The sequence below is a fragment of the Hyaena hyaena genome, unplaced genomic scaffold (genome assembly GCF_003009895.1).
Source record: "Hyaena hyaena isolate Hyena2069 unplaced genomic scaffold, ASM300989v1 scaffold_462, whole genome shotgun sequence".
Classification (NCBI taxonomy): domain Eukaryota; kingdom Metazoa; phylum Chordata; class Mammalia; order Carnivora; family Hyaenidae; genus Hyaena; species Hyaena hyaena.
Genome location: NW_024081092.1, coordinates 1,451,975 through 1,468,583, shown reverse-complemented (window position 1 = coordinate 1,468,583; position 16,609 = coordinate 1,451,975). Strand labels below are relative to the sequence as shown.

General features: G+C 41.0%; 1 protein-coding gene across 2 annotated transcripts in view; it reads right to left on the bottom strand.

Moving 5' to 3' along the window:
* The window catches only part of CTSC (cathepsin C), a 37,749-nt gene extending 27,588 nt beyond the window's left edge, over positions 1 to 10,161 (bottom strand). Inside the window, exons 1-3 of one of the 2 annotated variants that reach the window (XM_039253685.1) lie at positions 9,780 to 10,161; positions 7,610 to 7,755; positions 1,380 to 1,464 (exon numbers count right to left, since the gene is read on the bottom strand). In XM_039253685.1, the coding sequence (XP_039109616.1) occupies positions 1,380 to 1,464; positions 7,610 to 7,755; positions 9,780 to 9,951 (403 nt within the window). In that variant the 5' untranslated portion in view covers positions 9,952 to 10,161. The remainder of the gene's footprint in view (positions 1 to 1,379; positions 1,465 to 7,609; positions 7,756 to 9,779) is intronic. The other variant, XM_039253684.1, reaches the window with a different exon arrangement.
* Positions 10,162 to 16,609: the final 6,448 nt, after the last annotated feature.

Below are 16,609 nucleotides of genomic sequence, written 5' to 3'. Positions count from 1 at the left end.
TGTGAAAGAAGGGAAACTACTTAACACAATCTATACTTATTCAACTACCAGGAATTTAGAGAAAAAAGAGCCTACTAATTTCACCTCTAATTTTCACTTTGAGCTGTTAATGGTGGCTGCCTGGAACAACATCTAATGTTTAACAAGATGAAGTGACAGAAATGAGCAATGCCTGCCCAGCACATTTGTGGGCCACTGTGGGTCTGTTAACAGTCTGGAAACTGCTGATACAGGATAAAGCTATGGAGGTTTCAATGCTTGTCCCAGTTCCCTTTTTCATATCCCCTTTTTACTTAGGAGCTAAGTAAAGAAGGTAGGGAAAGGGAGAATACTATTGTGTTAAAATGCAAGGAATGGTAGGGTACGCCGCTGGCTCAGTCAGTAGAGCGTGTGACCCTTGATCTCAGGGTTGTAGGTTCAAGCCACATGTTGGGTGTAGAGATTAGTTAAAGATAAAACCTTTAAAAAAATGCAAGGAATGGTGAAGTCCCTATCAACTTTACTCTCTAACCACCCTTTTTCCATAAAAATTTTAAGACCTCTAAATTTATGGATCCAATAAGAGTAATCCTTTCAACATCTTTTTAAGGAGCCTGGGTGATTCAATCTCCTGAGCATCCAACTCTTGATATCGGCTCAGGTCATGATCCCAGGGTTGTGGGATCAAGCCCCATGTCAGGCTCTGCGATCGGCATGGAGCCTATTTGAGATTCTCTCTTGCTTTCCCTTTGCCCCTCCCCTGCTCATGCGCACACCACACATGTGCACTCTAAATAAAAAAATTAACATTAAAATTTAAAAAACACCTTTTCTAAGAGTGAGGAGAATGTCAAAAGTGAAAAAGACCCTCTTCTTCCTACTCAGTAGTCTCTGTTCTGGAAGGAGTCAGTTTCAAAAGGTGGGTGATGCCTCACAGGGCTGAGGGCCAGGCAGATGAATTTCTCTGGAAGAGCCAACTTCTCTACTAGAAGACAGACCTAACATGCCAGAGCCTCACCTGGTTCCCTCTGGAGTCTTTTTAGGAAAAAAAATGAGCAACCTGAGGCAGCATAATGACTTCAAGTAAGTGAGGTGACCCTGAGCTTTTTCTTAACTGGGTCTTTATCCTTTGGGGTTCATGTCTGTTTATGTTATGAGCATCATACTTGCCACAGCCAATTCGATGTGTTGCAGACAGAATAACTCAAGTGAAAGATCACTCACATAAAATAGTGCAGGCAGGTAAGACGTAGCAAAGCAAGAAGCAGGCTCAAGCAAGAAACGTGTAAGAAAACTCTAATCTCTCCAGTCTCCATCTCCCTTTCCCAGATGAATAAACAAATAGTAATTTGCATAAGCCACCAGGGCGGAGGGAAGTTAAAAAGGCCAATGGAGCTCACCCAGTTTGTTCCTCAGATGTCTCAAATCATGAACCCTCACAGTTCCCAGCTGCATGAACAACTGACTGATAAAATCAGTGACATCCTATGAAGAGGTCACAATGGTAAACTAAGTCATTATGTTACAATTAAGCATCACCATGAAAAAAAAAAAAACCTAGGCATGGATTGTTAAACTTCTGATTCTTTCTCTAAACTGAAACATTCTTAAGAGTAAATCTCAAGCTGTTAAAATTAAAAAAACAAAAAACATCTGGATCTCAGTATGCTGAGTTTATACTAAAACAAGTAAATTACCCTAAAAACAAGTATTCTAAAAGCTGAACTGTTAGATCTTAAAAATGTACCCAGAAAGGACAGTGAAAAGAATGTTACAAGATTCCCAAATCTTTAACATGCATCTTCAATATGATTGACATTTCTGGCTGATGTGACAAGCTTGAAATTTACAAGTCACTAGCACACAAAATGTGCAAATAAATTCCTGGTATGGATTTCCCAACATACCACTCTTGTTTCAAGTAGCAACCTGCTTTAGAAATACCCATGGAAGCGGTGCTTGGGTGGCTTAGTCGGTTAAGCATCGGACTCTTGGTTTTGGCTCAGGTCATGATCTCACAGTTCCATGAGTTCAAGTTTCACATCAAGCTCTATGCTGATGGTGCAGAGCCTGCTTGAGATTCTTCTTCTATCTCTCTGCCCCTCCCTGTGCTCTCTCAAAATAAATAAATAAACTTAAAAAAAAAAAAAAAGAACCATGGAAGTGTTTTTTAGCTTCAAGTTCTACCAAGACTAGTGTTCCCCAAACAAAAACTCATAGAGATCAATGAGGTTTGCTTGACAGTCATAAAATAAAATTTTCAGTCATAAGACTAGTTTCTCTTCAACACATCTTCTCCAGCCCTTGAGTGGCTTAATCTTAAAAATGAAGTCTGAAGTCTGAGTTCCTGCTCTACTGTTCCTTTTTACAGCCTCAGAGAAAGTGAAAATGGGAAGCAGGAAAAGGTTAGAAAGCCTAATTCAACTTGAGGATATTCTTTGGAACTTAGTTTCTTTCATATGACTTCCTTCCTCGAGCTTTACACGTGCTCATCATAAAAAATAAAATACATAAAAGCATAAAAAAAAAATTTATCCACCCGACACAAAGTCGGCCGTAATTAAACACCTGTTTTGTTATATTCTGTTTTCATATAAGAGGTTGGCTGCTTTTAGGGCACGTGGGTGGCTCAGTCGGTTGATCATCAGACTCTTGATTTTGGCTCAAGTCATGATACCAGGGTCATGAGATCAAGCCCTGCATCAAGCTCTGCACGGAACATAGAGCAGAGCCTGCTTAGGATATTCTCTCTCTCCCCCCCTTTTCTCTCTCTCTCCCTCAAATTAAAAAAAAAAAAAAAGAAGAAGTTGGCTGCTTTTAATCTTCATGTACTTTCAAGGGATACAAATTTATTGGACATACCAATTATAACCAAATGGTAATGCTATTAAATTTGATAACTCTTAGAAACTAGCCTGCAGATAGTCCTGTCATTTACTTTGGCCAGTACATTGAGGTTTTTTGTTTTCTTTTTTTAACTGAATATGAATGCCTCTAAGAAAGTTTCTATTTAACAACTGATCTAATCATTCCTTATTGTTTTACATTAGGGTCATTTCAAATGCTTAGGTATCTGCCTGGCTGGGTCCTAAATATATCTGAGTTTGTAACCCTCTATAAAATTTCAGGTAACTGAATGTATGGAGGGAGTTGAGTAGAAAAATGTACCTTTTAAGAATATATACCTAGTGCTTCCTACCAAACTCAAACTATCCAGGCACTTTCAAGATTTATGTCTTTCCAAGCTTTTATCTAGCTTGAAGTCATATTCAACAACAGATTATCTCCGCTTCACTCCCAATTTCTCAAGCAGTTAAAACCAAGAAAAAAAAAAAAAAACCCTTACAAATCTCAGGTTATGAAAAATGCCCACCTTCCAGGTGAGGCTTGAGAACTAAATAAAGCAAGTTCCTAGCAACAGCAGGGTATCACAATTGCTACAAAGTTGGAATGCAGGGAGAGTGATGTGCAAGCTGTCTGCTCTACTGGGCTGCATGATAATCTGGAGGAAATGTGGAACACAGCTAACAGAATACCCTGTATGTGCCACATGCTCAACGAATTCTAGCAGCAATAATAAACAATCTAATGCAAATATGCAATCTAATGAAGGCTTATCTGAAAAGGACAAAAGGAAACAAATGATAGGGTCTGGTATGAGTCAACGGAGAGATCTGGAAATCCAACTGATTTGTAGACTAAGAATGTATAGACAGTAGACAATTCATGGCAAAAATGTCAGCTATTTCTTTACCGGTGGTAGGTTGAATGCACTATGTTGTAGTTTACATGAGACACTTTAAATAACAGATACTGCTTACATCTTGATAATTCTTCCTTTTTAAAATAAATTAATTTTCACTTAAAAGATATTTTCTATGTCTGTAGATAAAGTCAGAACTTTGCTCATTTAAACAGGTTTGTGGTTGTGGCACCTGGGTGGCTCAGTTGGTTAAGCAGCTGACTCCTGATCTGGGCTCAGGTCACGATCTCATGGTTTCTGTGATCAAGGCCCATAGGGGGCTCTGCGCTCAGGCAGAGTCTGCTTGAGATTTTCTCTCTCTCTCTCCCTCTCTGCCCTTTCCCTGCTACACTTGCTCTCTCCCTCTCTTTCAAAATAAACCTTAAAGAAAGAAATCTTATTTTTAAAAAAGAGGTTTGTGTTTTTCTTGAGTTAGACACCCAATTTGGTACCTCTGCAGGAAATGCTCTGATGCTTGTGGTAAAACCCAGCAAGCTTTCTCTGTTAGCCAGTATTACCAAAAATATTTGCCTTTCCTATTATCCAAAGTCAATTCCACTCTATCATTTTTCTTAAATTTAAAACTCAGCTCCCCATTACTCGGTCACTTGGATTTACCAAAAGAACATAGATTCTCACTCTGCAAAACAGATTTATCTAGAAATACTTGATTAGATTAAGAAACAATTTTAAAGCCAAGTATCTTATGTATATTCTACTCTGGTTATTAAAATTATGATCCTATCATAAGGCTTAACTATTTACCAATCGGAGTGACTGATTCCTCAGCAGAAAAACACACCCCTGATAATGGTTCTGTTTAAAAAGGCAATTCAAAAAACATACTGAAATCAATTAACGGAAGAATACTCTTCCTATTTTTATTCCTTATCAGAGAATGCCATTCAGAAGCCCATGACAAGTAGGAGTCTACCCAACAACACTGTTTATATTGGGGCGCCTGGGTGGCTCAGTCGGTTGGGCGTCCGACTTTGGCTCAGGTCATGATCCCACGGTTTGTGGGTTTGAGCCCCGCGTCGGGCTCTGTGCTGACTGCCAGCTCAGAGCCTGGAGCCTGTTTCAGTCTGTCACTCCCTCTCTCTCTGACCCTCCCCTGCTCATGTTGCCTCTCTCTCATAAATAAATAAAAACATTAAAAATTTTTTTAAAAAACTGTATTGATTCTTCCTACTTGTGGTTGAGTACACTTAAAACCTTATTTGACTTTATAAAGTGGCTCTCTACTGACCTATGACTTAACAACCTGAGGTTATGGAAAAATACCAAATCTGCTTACACTGCTATTTCAAGAGAAATACAAAGAAGCATTCTGATTCCTCGTCCAGCCACCTGCTGTCCCCTCTATACCTACCGGCTTTGGACTCTTATTTAAGCTGAGAGCAGACAAACTGATGAAAAATATTAATAAGGGAAACTGCCCAGATCCAATTCTGGTTATGGCCCAGGCAATTAAATGTTGACTTTAGAAGTTTGCCCAACAGTTTCTCCCATTCTATAGAAGGGAAGAATGAAAAATTTTCTTTTCTTTTTTCATTTATTTTTTTTAATGTTTTATTTATTTCTAGGAGAGAGAGAGAGAGACAGCATGAGCAGGGGAGGGTCAGAGAGAGAGGGAGTCACAGACTGAAACAGGCTCCAGGCTCTGAGCTGGCAGTCAGCACAGAGCCCGATGCAGGGCTCGAACCCACGAACCGCGAGATCATGACCTAAGCGAAAGTTGGACGCTTAACCGACTAAGCCACCCAGGCGCCCCAGGATGAAAATTTTTCTAAGCCAAGTGAGTAAAACTATTTTATTTACTCATCTATTTGTATACAACTCCCCATCTTATACTTGGACCTCCTGTTTCTCAAGTGGATTCCACTTCATGGATTCATTTTCAATTTTTAAACAAATTAAACACTAAATGTCTATTATGTATTAGGCAAAAAAGGACAAGGGGAAGGGAGGTAGAGTACATAGTCAACAACTGGCTTGAATATGTCTTTCCTTGTACATCAATTCCATAGGCAAATGGTTCTCAACTTGAAGGCAAAGAAACTTTTGAAGGGCTATAGCAGGGTATCAACAAGAGGTCTGCAAAGCCCAAGGCTCATCACTAAGCAGACCAAGAATTATATCTAAACTGATTTACACTTTTAACAACCTATGTATCACAATTTTAAAAACTCATATAGATACTGTTTTTGTTTTTAAATACATAGTATCTAGGGTGATATTAAAACATTTGCTAGATGGTCAAGTATGGGCTCCAACTAATAAAATGAACAGCTGGCTCTCAGCTGACAGAAAGGATAGATCAGTTCCCACTGAGAATCAGACCAGCTAAAACAGGCAAGAGGGAAATTTTTTTCCTCTTAGTCTCTCTTCCCTTTTTTTTTTTTTTTTTCACATTAAAGAGGGATTCTCATGGTTAACAACAACAAGTTGTTATTCTAAGAAGTATACTTGGCTCAGATGTAGCACCATATCCCAGTGATTAAATCACAAGCCATGTGAGACAAATCATGTAAAGTCAGAGGTTACTCTGTTAGTCCTTTGTCTTTTACTATCTTTAACAGATTCATTCCCCACTTTCCCACAGATCCCTGTAACTGGTCAACTCTTACCAGATGTTCCAGAAGTTGTAAACCCTACTTCATGAAAAAGTCTGTCTCTGTTTATACTCTATTTATAGTAAGAAACGGCAAGTCTCAGGCTTGTGTCCTCAATTCACTTATAGCAGTTAATATTCTCCAACAGGAAAAGTTCCAACTTAGAAGACTATCTGGGATGGACTGCAATCTGTGCTAAATAAGTTATTTTACCCTAGTATATGTGTGCAACTGGAAACAAGGTGTTAGAATAGAAGAACGGACAATACTACTTCCCCAGTGAAAGAAGAACACAGGCTGAACTGGCAGAGCTACCTTTTACTTTGGCCCAAGGCATAACTCACTCTCCATCTCTTTGTCTCAGCTCAATAAAAGGAGTTACTCACATTAATACATCTAGTACATTATAACACAGATGGTCCTTGACTTTACAATAGTCCAACTTCTGTCTCTGGTAAGCTACACACATAACGCATGGTGTAAAAGCTATATACATTCAGTAGAAACCAGACTTTGAATTTTGATCTTTTCTCGGGCTAGCACTATGCAGTAGGAAAGTCTCTTGTGATGCTGAGCAGTAGCAGTCAGTCCCATGGTCACAAGCGTGGACAAGTGATAAACTTACAACACTTACAACCATTCTGTTTCTCACTTTTAGTACATTATTCAGTTAATTCAATGAAATAGTCAACACACTATCAAATAGACTATGCTAGATTATTTTGCCCAACTATAGGCTACTTTAGGTGTTCTGAGCATGTTCTAAGCTATAATGTCTGGTACGTATTAAATGCATTTTCCATTTACAATGGGTTTACTGGAACATAACCAATCCATCATTAAGCTGAGGAATGTCATCAGTTTCTCGGAGTCAACACGCCATGATAGGATAGGAAAATAACTCCCAAGAAAAAGAAATTTATAATACCAATATCTCTCCTACACATTCAGTACAGAGCCAAGTGACTAAGACAACATTTAAAAATAAAGGTGCAGTAATAAAGAAAATAAATTAAGAATTTAGTCATACTTACCGAAATGTAAATTTAATACAGATGGATTGTACATATTCAAATATAGATCGTTTTTTTAACTTACTGAATTCACAATTTTAAACAAAGTGGCAAAATTACACCATCTAATAGCTCTTGGGGAAAATGGTCTCAATTCTGGTTATCTTCTTAATCTACAATTAAAATTCTGAGAGTTTGATTAGAAGATGCTTCAGATATCAAATCAATGAAAGTATAAACGCATTCCCAACAAAACTAACCTTAAAAAAGGCAAACCACTTGTAGTCATTCAACACAATCTCAAAGCCTTGATTGTAAATGATGGTAAAGTGGCCGGCATTGCCAAAATCATCATATGCTGTATCCAACTTCTTAAGGTGCACCACTACTTTTTTTTCTGGTGGGCCTAAAAAAAACAATGCACAACAAAGGAAAATTAGTTGGACTTCAAATGGCAGGAAAATCTCTATAATTTCCTTTATTTTTAAGCTGCTTTCCTTTCATGCCACCGGATTTGGACCAGTCTGGTTTGTGAACATATCAGAGTCTCCACCCTGTACACTCCCACCGGGTTTTCGAACAAACCTGTGAAGTTAAGGTTCAAAAGAGGAAATATGTCCCGTGGCCCAGCAGGCAGAGAGATCCCAAAAAGTAGAGCCCTACCTTCCCAGCGCATCCAAACACTGAGGAAGAGGAACAGGAGATGTTTAAAATGACAGGCAGAAATGGGTAGAATACAAAATGGTAGTCAAAAAAATGTAAGATATAAAAAGTTCTGCTACCATATCACAAGGACAAAGGAAATTATCTTTTCAGGGAAGAAATGGAGTGTCTTTCTCCTCAATGGCTCTAACAGTTCAAAACCTCATAATCTGAATCCTTCCGCACTATTCAGTAAACTCAAGGTTTATATCCTATAAAGCTAGTTTGTGCTGATAGGAACTAAGCTTCCAACCTTCAGAAGACAGGAGTTCAATCTATGTGTGTCTTTACTAGATTAAAGTCAAAGGCACGATTTATATATAGTCAGAGATTGCCTGAAAGTGTTCTGCTGTGTCCCTCCGGAGCTTTCACACTTTATTATTTTTTTTAATGTTTTATTTATTTCTGAGAGAGAGAGAGAGAGACAGTGTGAGCAGGGGAGGGTCAGAGAGAGAGGGAGACATGGAACCTGAAGCAGGCTCCAGGCTGTGAACTAGCTGTCGGCACAGAGCCCGGAGTGGGGCTCAAACCCACTAACTGTGAGATTATGACCTGAGAGGAAGTCAGATGCTTAACTGACTGAGCCACCCAGGTGCCCCTGGTGGTTTGACACTTTGGACAGTTTTTCCAGGTTTCAGATAAATACCCTGAAAGAGGAGACTGGATGTGACAGAACAGTGCAAATCCTGTTCTCCTTCTGCTTCGGACCTTCAAATCCAACTTTTAGAACAGGGTGGTTATAATGCTTAGGATTACAAAATGCCACATATTCATCTGGAGTTGGAACAGTTGAATAGGTCTGTTAGCAACAAATGACCTGGCAATCTTTGCTCTGCTGACAAGGAAATTGCAGCTGAGAGCTTCACTCACTATGCACATGCCACAGGGCGGTGAGGGTTTACCAGAACAAGAGTGTCTCTTTTGACCAGAGATTGGGTTTTTTTCTTCTCCCTTCACTAAATTCCTGGTCTTCAGGATAGCGATGTTCTCTGAGGGCATATGGAATCTCCCAGTGTGTTCTAACACCAGACACTTTTTGAGTTTTCCACAAGCCAGCCTTGGGTTTGGCTCTGGGCATTCCCAAATAGAATTACTGACTGAAGAGTTAATTCCAAAAAAAAAAAAAAGGAAGAAGAAAGGAAGGAAAAGAAAGAATGGGGAGGGGGGGTGTACTTTTATCTATCTCCCTGCAATACATGAAAACAGTGCCGAGACATCCAAAGTTTTCTCGGACTAGTGGTATCAACACACTTGTAAGTCAAAAACGCTGGACAAAAGGACTCTTTCCCCACAAGCTAACACAAGGAAAAAACCTTTTTTTTTTTTTTTTGCTATTTTCTCCAATGTTCGAGCTTATTTTTCATAGGCATAATTTTTTTTAAAATATGCAGATTGGGGAAGGAGATCATTAGATTGCACGGTCTCAACGGTCTTCCAAACCAAGTAAACCAAAAGAGGGGGGGGAGAAGTTCTCGAAAAAGTGTTTAGGCCCCGGGAATCACTAAGGAAACGTGCCATTAGAAGTTCTCAGCCGCTGAGCTAGGGCGTCTCGGCCCTGGAGCGGGAAAGGTCACGTCAAGGGGCCTCAAGTCCGTCGCGGCTTCCCACTGGCCCCGGCCTGGGGCCTCGGGTGGCGGCGCTCCGCGTGGGCAGAGAGGTCGCGACGCGAAGGAAGGAGTCCCGGGCCGAAGCGGGGAGGGGGAGCGGCTGGGGGCGCCGGCGGCTTACCCATAACCGAGCAGTTGACGTCGCGCTGAGAAACAGCGGGGCCCACCTGGAAGACCCAGGTGCCCAGCAGCTCAGGGTAGGTGCAGTTGGCAGGTGTGTCGCAGTGCGCGGGGCCGACGCCGGCCAAGAGCAGCAGGACGGCGGCGAGCGGCGAGGGGAGCCGGGGGCCCATGCTGGCGGGGCCCCAGAGGGAAGGAGGAAGACAAAGTTGTCGCCGCAGAGCAGAACACTGAGAGCTAAGCGATCCGCGCAGCGCGCTTCTTATAATAGCCAGAGCTGCCGGAAACCCGCCGCCAGCAAGGGGCGGGGTCGGGGCCTCGCGCCCCGGGTGGGGGGGGGGCGTGGGGGAGGGCGCTCGGGAGCAGTCCCGCCCAGCAGGTACCGGCTCCGGGGGGCGCGCCGGTCAGCGCCTGGCTGCGTGCAGCTCCACCTGACCCTCGAGAGAACCTGCCGGGTTAAATAGGATTTAAGAGCCACAGTGACTTTGTTCCACGAGAAGTAACCGAGGGCAGGGGGCGGGGCCGGAGGGGTGGGGGGAGAATGTGCGGGGGTAGACAGGGACCAAAGATCAGAAGACAGAGACATAGTAGGGAGGTGAGGGATGCGGAGTGGGAATAGACAGAAAGTGTGAAAAAGGCCTAAAGAAGAAGCCATCTAATAAGTGGAGTTTTCTTTTACTCCCTCTCCCTCCAACTCACCAACTTGGTGATTTTGTACCCCCTCGGAAAAATTTTACTTGCTACCCCCAGCCACCCCATCTGTTTGCGAACTGCTCTTCCATTTTCCAAAACTTTCACAGCAGTTTTTTTGCTTGCTTTTGTTTCGTTTCCTGTTAATGTTGTTTACCAATTATCCCCAAGAGGACTGAGTTGTAGTGCAAACTTGCAGTTTTTTGTGTATTCGTTGTTTTTAACCCCTGCAAACTTTATAGGATTTAGTTAACACATGTACTCGCACACATGCACAAAAGCTGTCAGAGATTATGTAGCTCAGCCCCTTCTCATTTTACAGATGAAAAGCAGGAGGCCCAGAGAGAGGATGTAACTTGCCCAGAGTGAGGAAGGAAACTGGTGGGAGAAAGCTAGTCTTATGGTCAGGTCCAGTGTGCCAGTCTGCCTGCTAATAATTACTAGGTAACACTCTTTCCAAGTGCCTCTTTGCTTAAATATCACCCTTTCCTGGGAGCACTCTTCTGACTTTCCTGGCTGTTGGTAGAAGTTGGGGCTTCTTTTGTGCACAGAGCCTGTTAGGTGTCAGGCCTCGTGTGAGCATCAAGGGCAAGTGATGAACAAGATAGACCTTTATGTGTCTCTGCCCTCTAGGGTACATGCATTTTGTCCTCATCACACTGGTTACAAATAAATATGCATCTTATTCACCTTTGTCTCCCTAGATTATGACTTACAACTGCTAAAAAATTGGGGCCCCTGGGTGGCTCAGTTGTTTAAGCATCCCACTCTTGATTTTGGCTCAGATCATGGATTTCCATCAAGTTCCTGGATTGAGCTCTGAATCAGACTCCCTGCTGACAGCACAGAGCCTGCTTGGGATTCTCAATCTCCCTCTGCCCCTCCCCCACTAATGTATGTCCCCCCCCACACACACACAGAAATTGTCCTGGGGTGTTAAAATAAATGCATAATAACTGAGGGAGTTCAGAGCAAGTCTCCCCAAAACATGCCACTGAGGCATGTGGACTTTGAGCTGAAGGCAATCAAGACTCTACCAGATCAAGAGAAACTTTTAGGGGATCCTGGGTGGCTCAGTGGGTTGAATGTCTGACTTTGGCTTAGGTCACGACTCACATTCCTGGATTCAAGCCCCACATCGGGCTCTGTGCTGACAGCTCAGAGCCTGGAGCCTGCTTTGGATTCTGTGTCTCCCTTTCCCTTTGCCCCTCCCTGCTCATACTCTGTCTCTGTCTCTCAAAAACTAAAATAAAATAAATGTTTAAAAAATATTTTTTTGAGAAAAGAAACTTTTTATCCCTCAACTACCTAGAAAAATCTAGGTAATTGGGGATCATTCCCAGAATTAGAGTTATCGCCAGAAATGCATTTTATCTGACTGACCTATCTGCATGATAGGGCAAACATCTAATTACCAAATATCTGCTCTTCTTCTTATTGCCCTGTGAATTGTCCCCTTCTCCTTTGAGGCGCCAGGCCCTTAGCCCATTTCTCAGCCCAGGACAGCGTACATACCTCATTTTACCTTTCTGGCTTTGAACTTATCATTATATGTGCGGTTCCTATACATACAAAATCATATTTTATTTCCCCCTGTTAATCTGTTTCCCGTCCATTTAATCCTGAGGCCAGCCAGGAGAACTTGTGAAGGGTAGAGGAAACTTCTTTTCTCCCCTATATAACCTTATCTTGGTTTCGAAGCCTGAGAGCCAATTTCAATTTGGCAAGAGGAACTGCTCTTGAAAGCTCAGAAGTGAGTATGCTCTCTAATGTAGGCAAAAACTGCAAAGGCAAGGGTGTGGCCTTTTACAGTTCATAGCCCTATGCTTGAGATTTAAAGTTGACATCATGTAATTATACTAACACACTTAAAGATACACTGACACAGTAGCATTGCCTTCCTAAGTTTCTGGGAAAGTGTGTTATTTGTTAAAACATGAAAACTTTTACCAGGTTGTCAATGTTGAAGAGTTGAACAATCCACTTGGAAATTTCTTAGATAGATGTAATCAAGTAGCATACATACTTGTGATGGTAGTTTAAATAGTCTTTATTCACTGAATGATAACTAAAAGGGGATCTTGGAGAATTTTTAGTCTAATGGATTAATTTTAATATCAGAAAGGATAGATCCAGAGATGATAATAACTCACTAGATGTCATAATGCTAGTTACAGAGATTCAAAATAAACCTCAGGTAATTTGATTTTAAATTTAGTTTGTCTCCAATTATCTGCTAATTTCCAAACTATTTCCCCTCAAAATAAAATGCTAGCCCTCTCTCCATTAGCAAGGAAGGAGGAAAATTAGTGATTTCAAACTGATCAGGCCCTACGTTTTAATTTTATAACAAACATTTTATAGAGACCTTTACCATTCTGAAGTGAAACGTGTATATATAATATAATCTACTTATACGTTTAATAAAAAAGAAAAATAAAATACCAAATTTAATATAAAGAATAAATGAAAAGATATTTTAAATAAACTTCTAATGAAAAGACATATTTTATCATCTAAAATGCTCATGGATCAGTTGAGCGTCTGACTTCGGCTCAGGTCATGATCTCATGGATTGTGGGTTCAAGCCCCGTGTAAGGCTCTGTGCTGACTGCCAGCTCAGAGCCTGGAGCCTGCTTCAGATTCTATGTCTCCCTCTCCCTCTGACCCTCCCCTGCTCATGCTGTCTCTCTCTGTCTCTAAGAAATAAATAAAACATTAAAAATTTTTTTTTTTTAATGCTCATGGATCAATGTGCTGGAAAACAGAATAAGACATTCAGATATTTTACTCTTTATGTCTCTATATAAAATTATAGAATCAGAATAAAAGTGATGGGTGCCTTTTCTCCAAAAATAAAAATAACTTCAGTAAGTTAGAACACAAATATCTGATCAGATTGTCGAGAAATAATTTCAGTTAGAATATCTCATCAGATAGTCATTCAACCACCATACCTTGGTGTTGACACTAGATAACACTTGGTCAAGTCCCACGGGAAAGAAAAAGTAAAATCCTCTGTTGATTTATCTGGAAATTTCATTCCTTAAAATTTGGCATATATTGAAATGATATGAAATGAAATTGATTTTACATGCAAACCAGAATTTGGTGCTCAGATCATTATAAGTAGGCAACATTATTTAGCAGTAGTTCTCAAAGCACGGTCCCAGGACCAGTGGGAACAGCGGCAGCCAAATCTTCCTAGAATTTGTAAGAAAAGCAAATTCCTGACCCCTGTCTCATAACCTACCAAATCAGAACATATCTGGGTAGGTCCCAGCAATCTGTGTTTTAACAACCCCCTTCAGGAGTTTCTACTATAGCTACAGTTGGAGAATCACTGGTTTAAACATCAGCAAGGACTCCAGTCACACTGCTTGAGAGGGAAGACTAGCCTCTGCCTCTTACCAGCTGTTTGATCTTGACAAAGTTATTTTGCTTCATCTTGTGCCTTGGTTTTCTCATCTATAAAATGTGCATAATTGTATTCCCTATCTGCTTCATCTCTTAATTTTGAGAAGACTAAATAGGTTAATACAGATCTCTGGAGATCTGACTGTATTTACTATACATTTATTATTGTATGTATTTCTATTAGAAAACCTATCCTTCCTGGGGGGCCTGGGTGGCTCAGTTGGCTGAGCATCCAACTCTTGATTTCAACTCAGGTCATGATCTTACTGCTTGTGAGATGAAGCCCCACATGGGGCTCTGTGCTGATGGCAAGGAGCTTGCTTGGGATTCTCTCTCTCTCCTCTCTCTGCTCCTCCCCTGCTTGCATACACACACACACTCTCACTCTGTCAAAATAAATATTTTTTTAAAAAGAATTATAGGGGTGCATGGGTGGCTCAGTCAGTTAAGCGTGTAACTCTTGATTTCGGCTCAGGTCATAATCTCATAGTTTGTGAGTTTGAGCCCCACATCAAGCACTATACTGACAGTGTGGAACCTGCTTGGGATTCTCTCTCTCCCCCTCTCTCTGCCCCTTCTACACTCACACTCTCTCTCTCAAAATAATAAACTTAAAAAAATAGTTAAAAAATTAAACATTAAAAAAATTCTGCTTTCTATTTGAACAGCTTATTATAACTTGCACAATACATTCACATGTTATGTAAATCTGATAGTGATCTTATAGCTATCTTTGCTTACTCTTTACAGATAAGGAAAAGGGGCTCTGAAAAGATAAGTCACTTTTCTGTGGTCATCCTGCTAGTGAGCATAGGTCTGATAACCAACTGAAGCCTTTCTGGTTTTTAGTGAGACTGTTGGAATGGAATTTAAAAACTGAAGCCTGGTCTACCTATTGGTGCAGTCAGATATAAAATTAAGACAAAGAAAGGTTCTCTGAGAGACCTGGAGAGAAGATGCACATTGAGGCAGTTGTGGAACTTTAAGTTACTGACATAGTCTCTACTGTTTGATTCCATTCTCACTGCTCTGTTTCCCTCTGTTAAATAAAACAAGTTTTTGAAATGAAATTTTGAAGCGTTATTTTTATAGATAGATCAGGCTTGCCTTCTAGGTCACACAGAGTAGGAGAGACTCTACAGAGCCATCAGATGTAATCAGTGTGTCCACTTTGCTCCCTTTCCACCAACATCACTCTGGTCCAATATTTCATCATTTCTGGCTGATCAACTGTGGTTAACTTCCAATCCTATCCACTTTTTCTTGAATTTAAGGTACAAGATAGGAACCTAAGTGTCATCCTGGACTCTTCCTTTCCTCCCCCCCCCCTCCGAATCTGATCTGCCAATGTGTCACACTGAGTCTACCCTCCACACTGTGATTTTTTAATTTAAGTGTAAATCATATCAAGTTACTCCCAATAATGGGAAGTTGAATACTTCCCAGGAGGTTACCTTTTTATCATCTTTGAATGAAATCCTACATGAAAGATCTGCATGAACTGCCTCAAGTAACTCTTGTTCCTCCAGTTGCTTACTGTATCAGGAATGAACTCTTGCTTTCTGTTTGATCCTCAGACAGTCTAGATTTATTCTCTCTTTATTATGTTTGCACTTTGCTACCCTCTCTGCCTGAAATAATTTACCTACTTTTTCACATGGCTGCTCATTCTCACTGTTTATGAAACTGTCATTGGTAAATATTGTGCCTTCTTGGAAAGGCCTCCTCTAACTACACTATCTGAAGTTGCCTTCTCCAGCTATTCAATTTTGTTTCTGTTTCTTTCTGTACCTAAAAACCACCTGTAATAATTGAATTTTCTTGTTTATTATGTTTCTGCCCCGCTGGACTATAAGCTGCAGAGGACTTCTCTGTCTTGATCACCACTGAATTTCCAACACATAGTGGGTGCTTTGAACTAAAAAAAAATATGGGGTGCATGGGTGGCTCAGGTGGTTAAGCATCTGACTTTGACTCAGGTCATGATCTCACCGTTCATGAGTTCAAGCTCTTTGAGCCACACATAGGGCTTTCTGCTGTCACTGTAGAGCCTGCTTGGAATTCTCTGTATCCCTCTCTCTCTACCCCTCCCCCATTGTCTCTTGCTCTCAAATATTAACAACAACAACAACAACAAAAAACCTGCCAATAATTTTACCAGCAAAAGATGGGCTTATTTGGGAATAGCAGAGAACTGCAATCCAGGACAAGCAAGCTATGGCAAAACCATAAGCAAGTCAGCAGAGCAAAGGGAAGAAATACTCTTTTATGGAGGGAAGGGGGATGTTGAGGGCGCTGTCATAAACAAAAAGTCCATTGTAGTAAACTGGGAGCTGGAAGTATAGTGGCTTCTCATTGGCTGAGCCGTGGATATCTCTCATTAGCTAAACTACTGCAGGGCGGGGGAACCTATCTTCTGCTGGGATAGTAAAGTAGTAGCTAAAGCGTATGCATGTGCAAGGTCTGTTTTTTCCTGTTGGATTGGCAAATGATGACTAGTGGTAGGGCATGAGAGCTCCCATTGCCAAACCTCCCTACTCCATTTTAGCGAGGTTTCCCTTAATTAATTTGCAGTGTTCAATAAATACTTATTAAATGTTGATTGAAACTCTTTGTTGGGGACGAAATGACACAGAGGACCAGACACACACAAAAGACAGACACAGACACAAGTCCGGCCGGAGGAACAATTCTACGCAAGCCCCTCTTGCGGTTTATTTTATA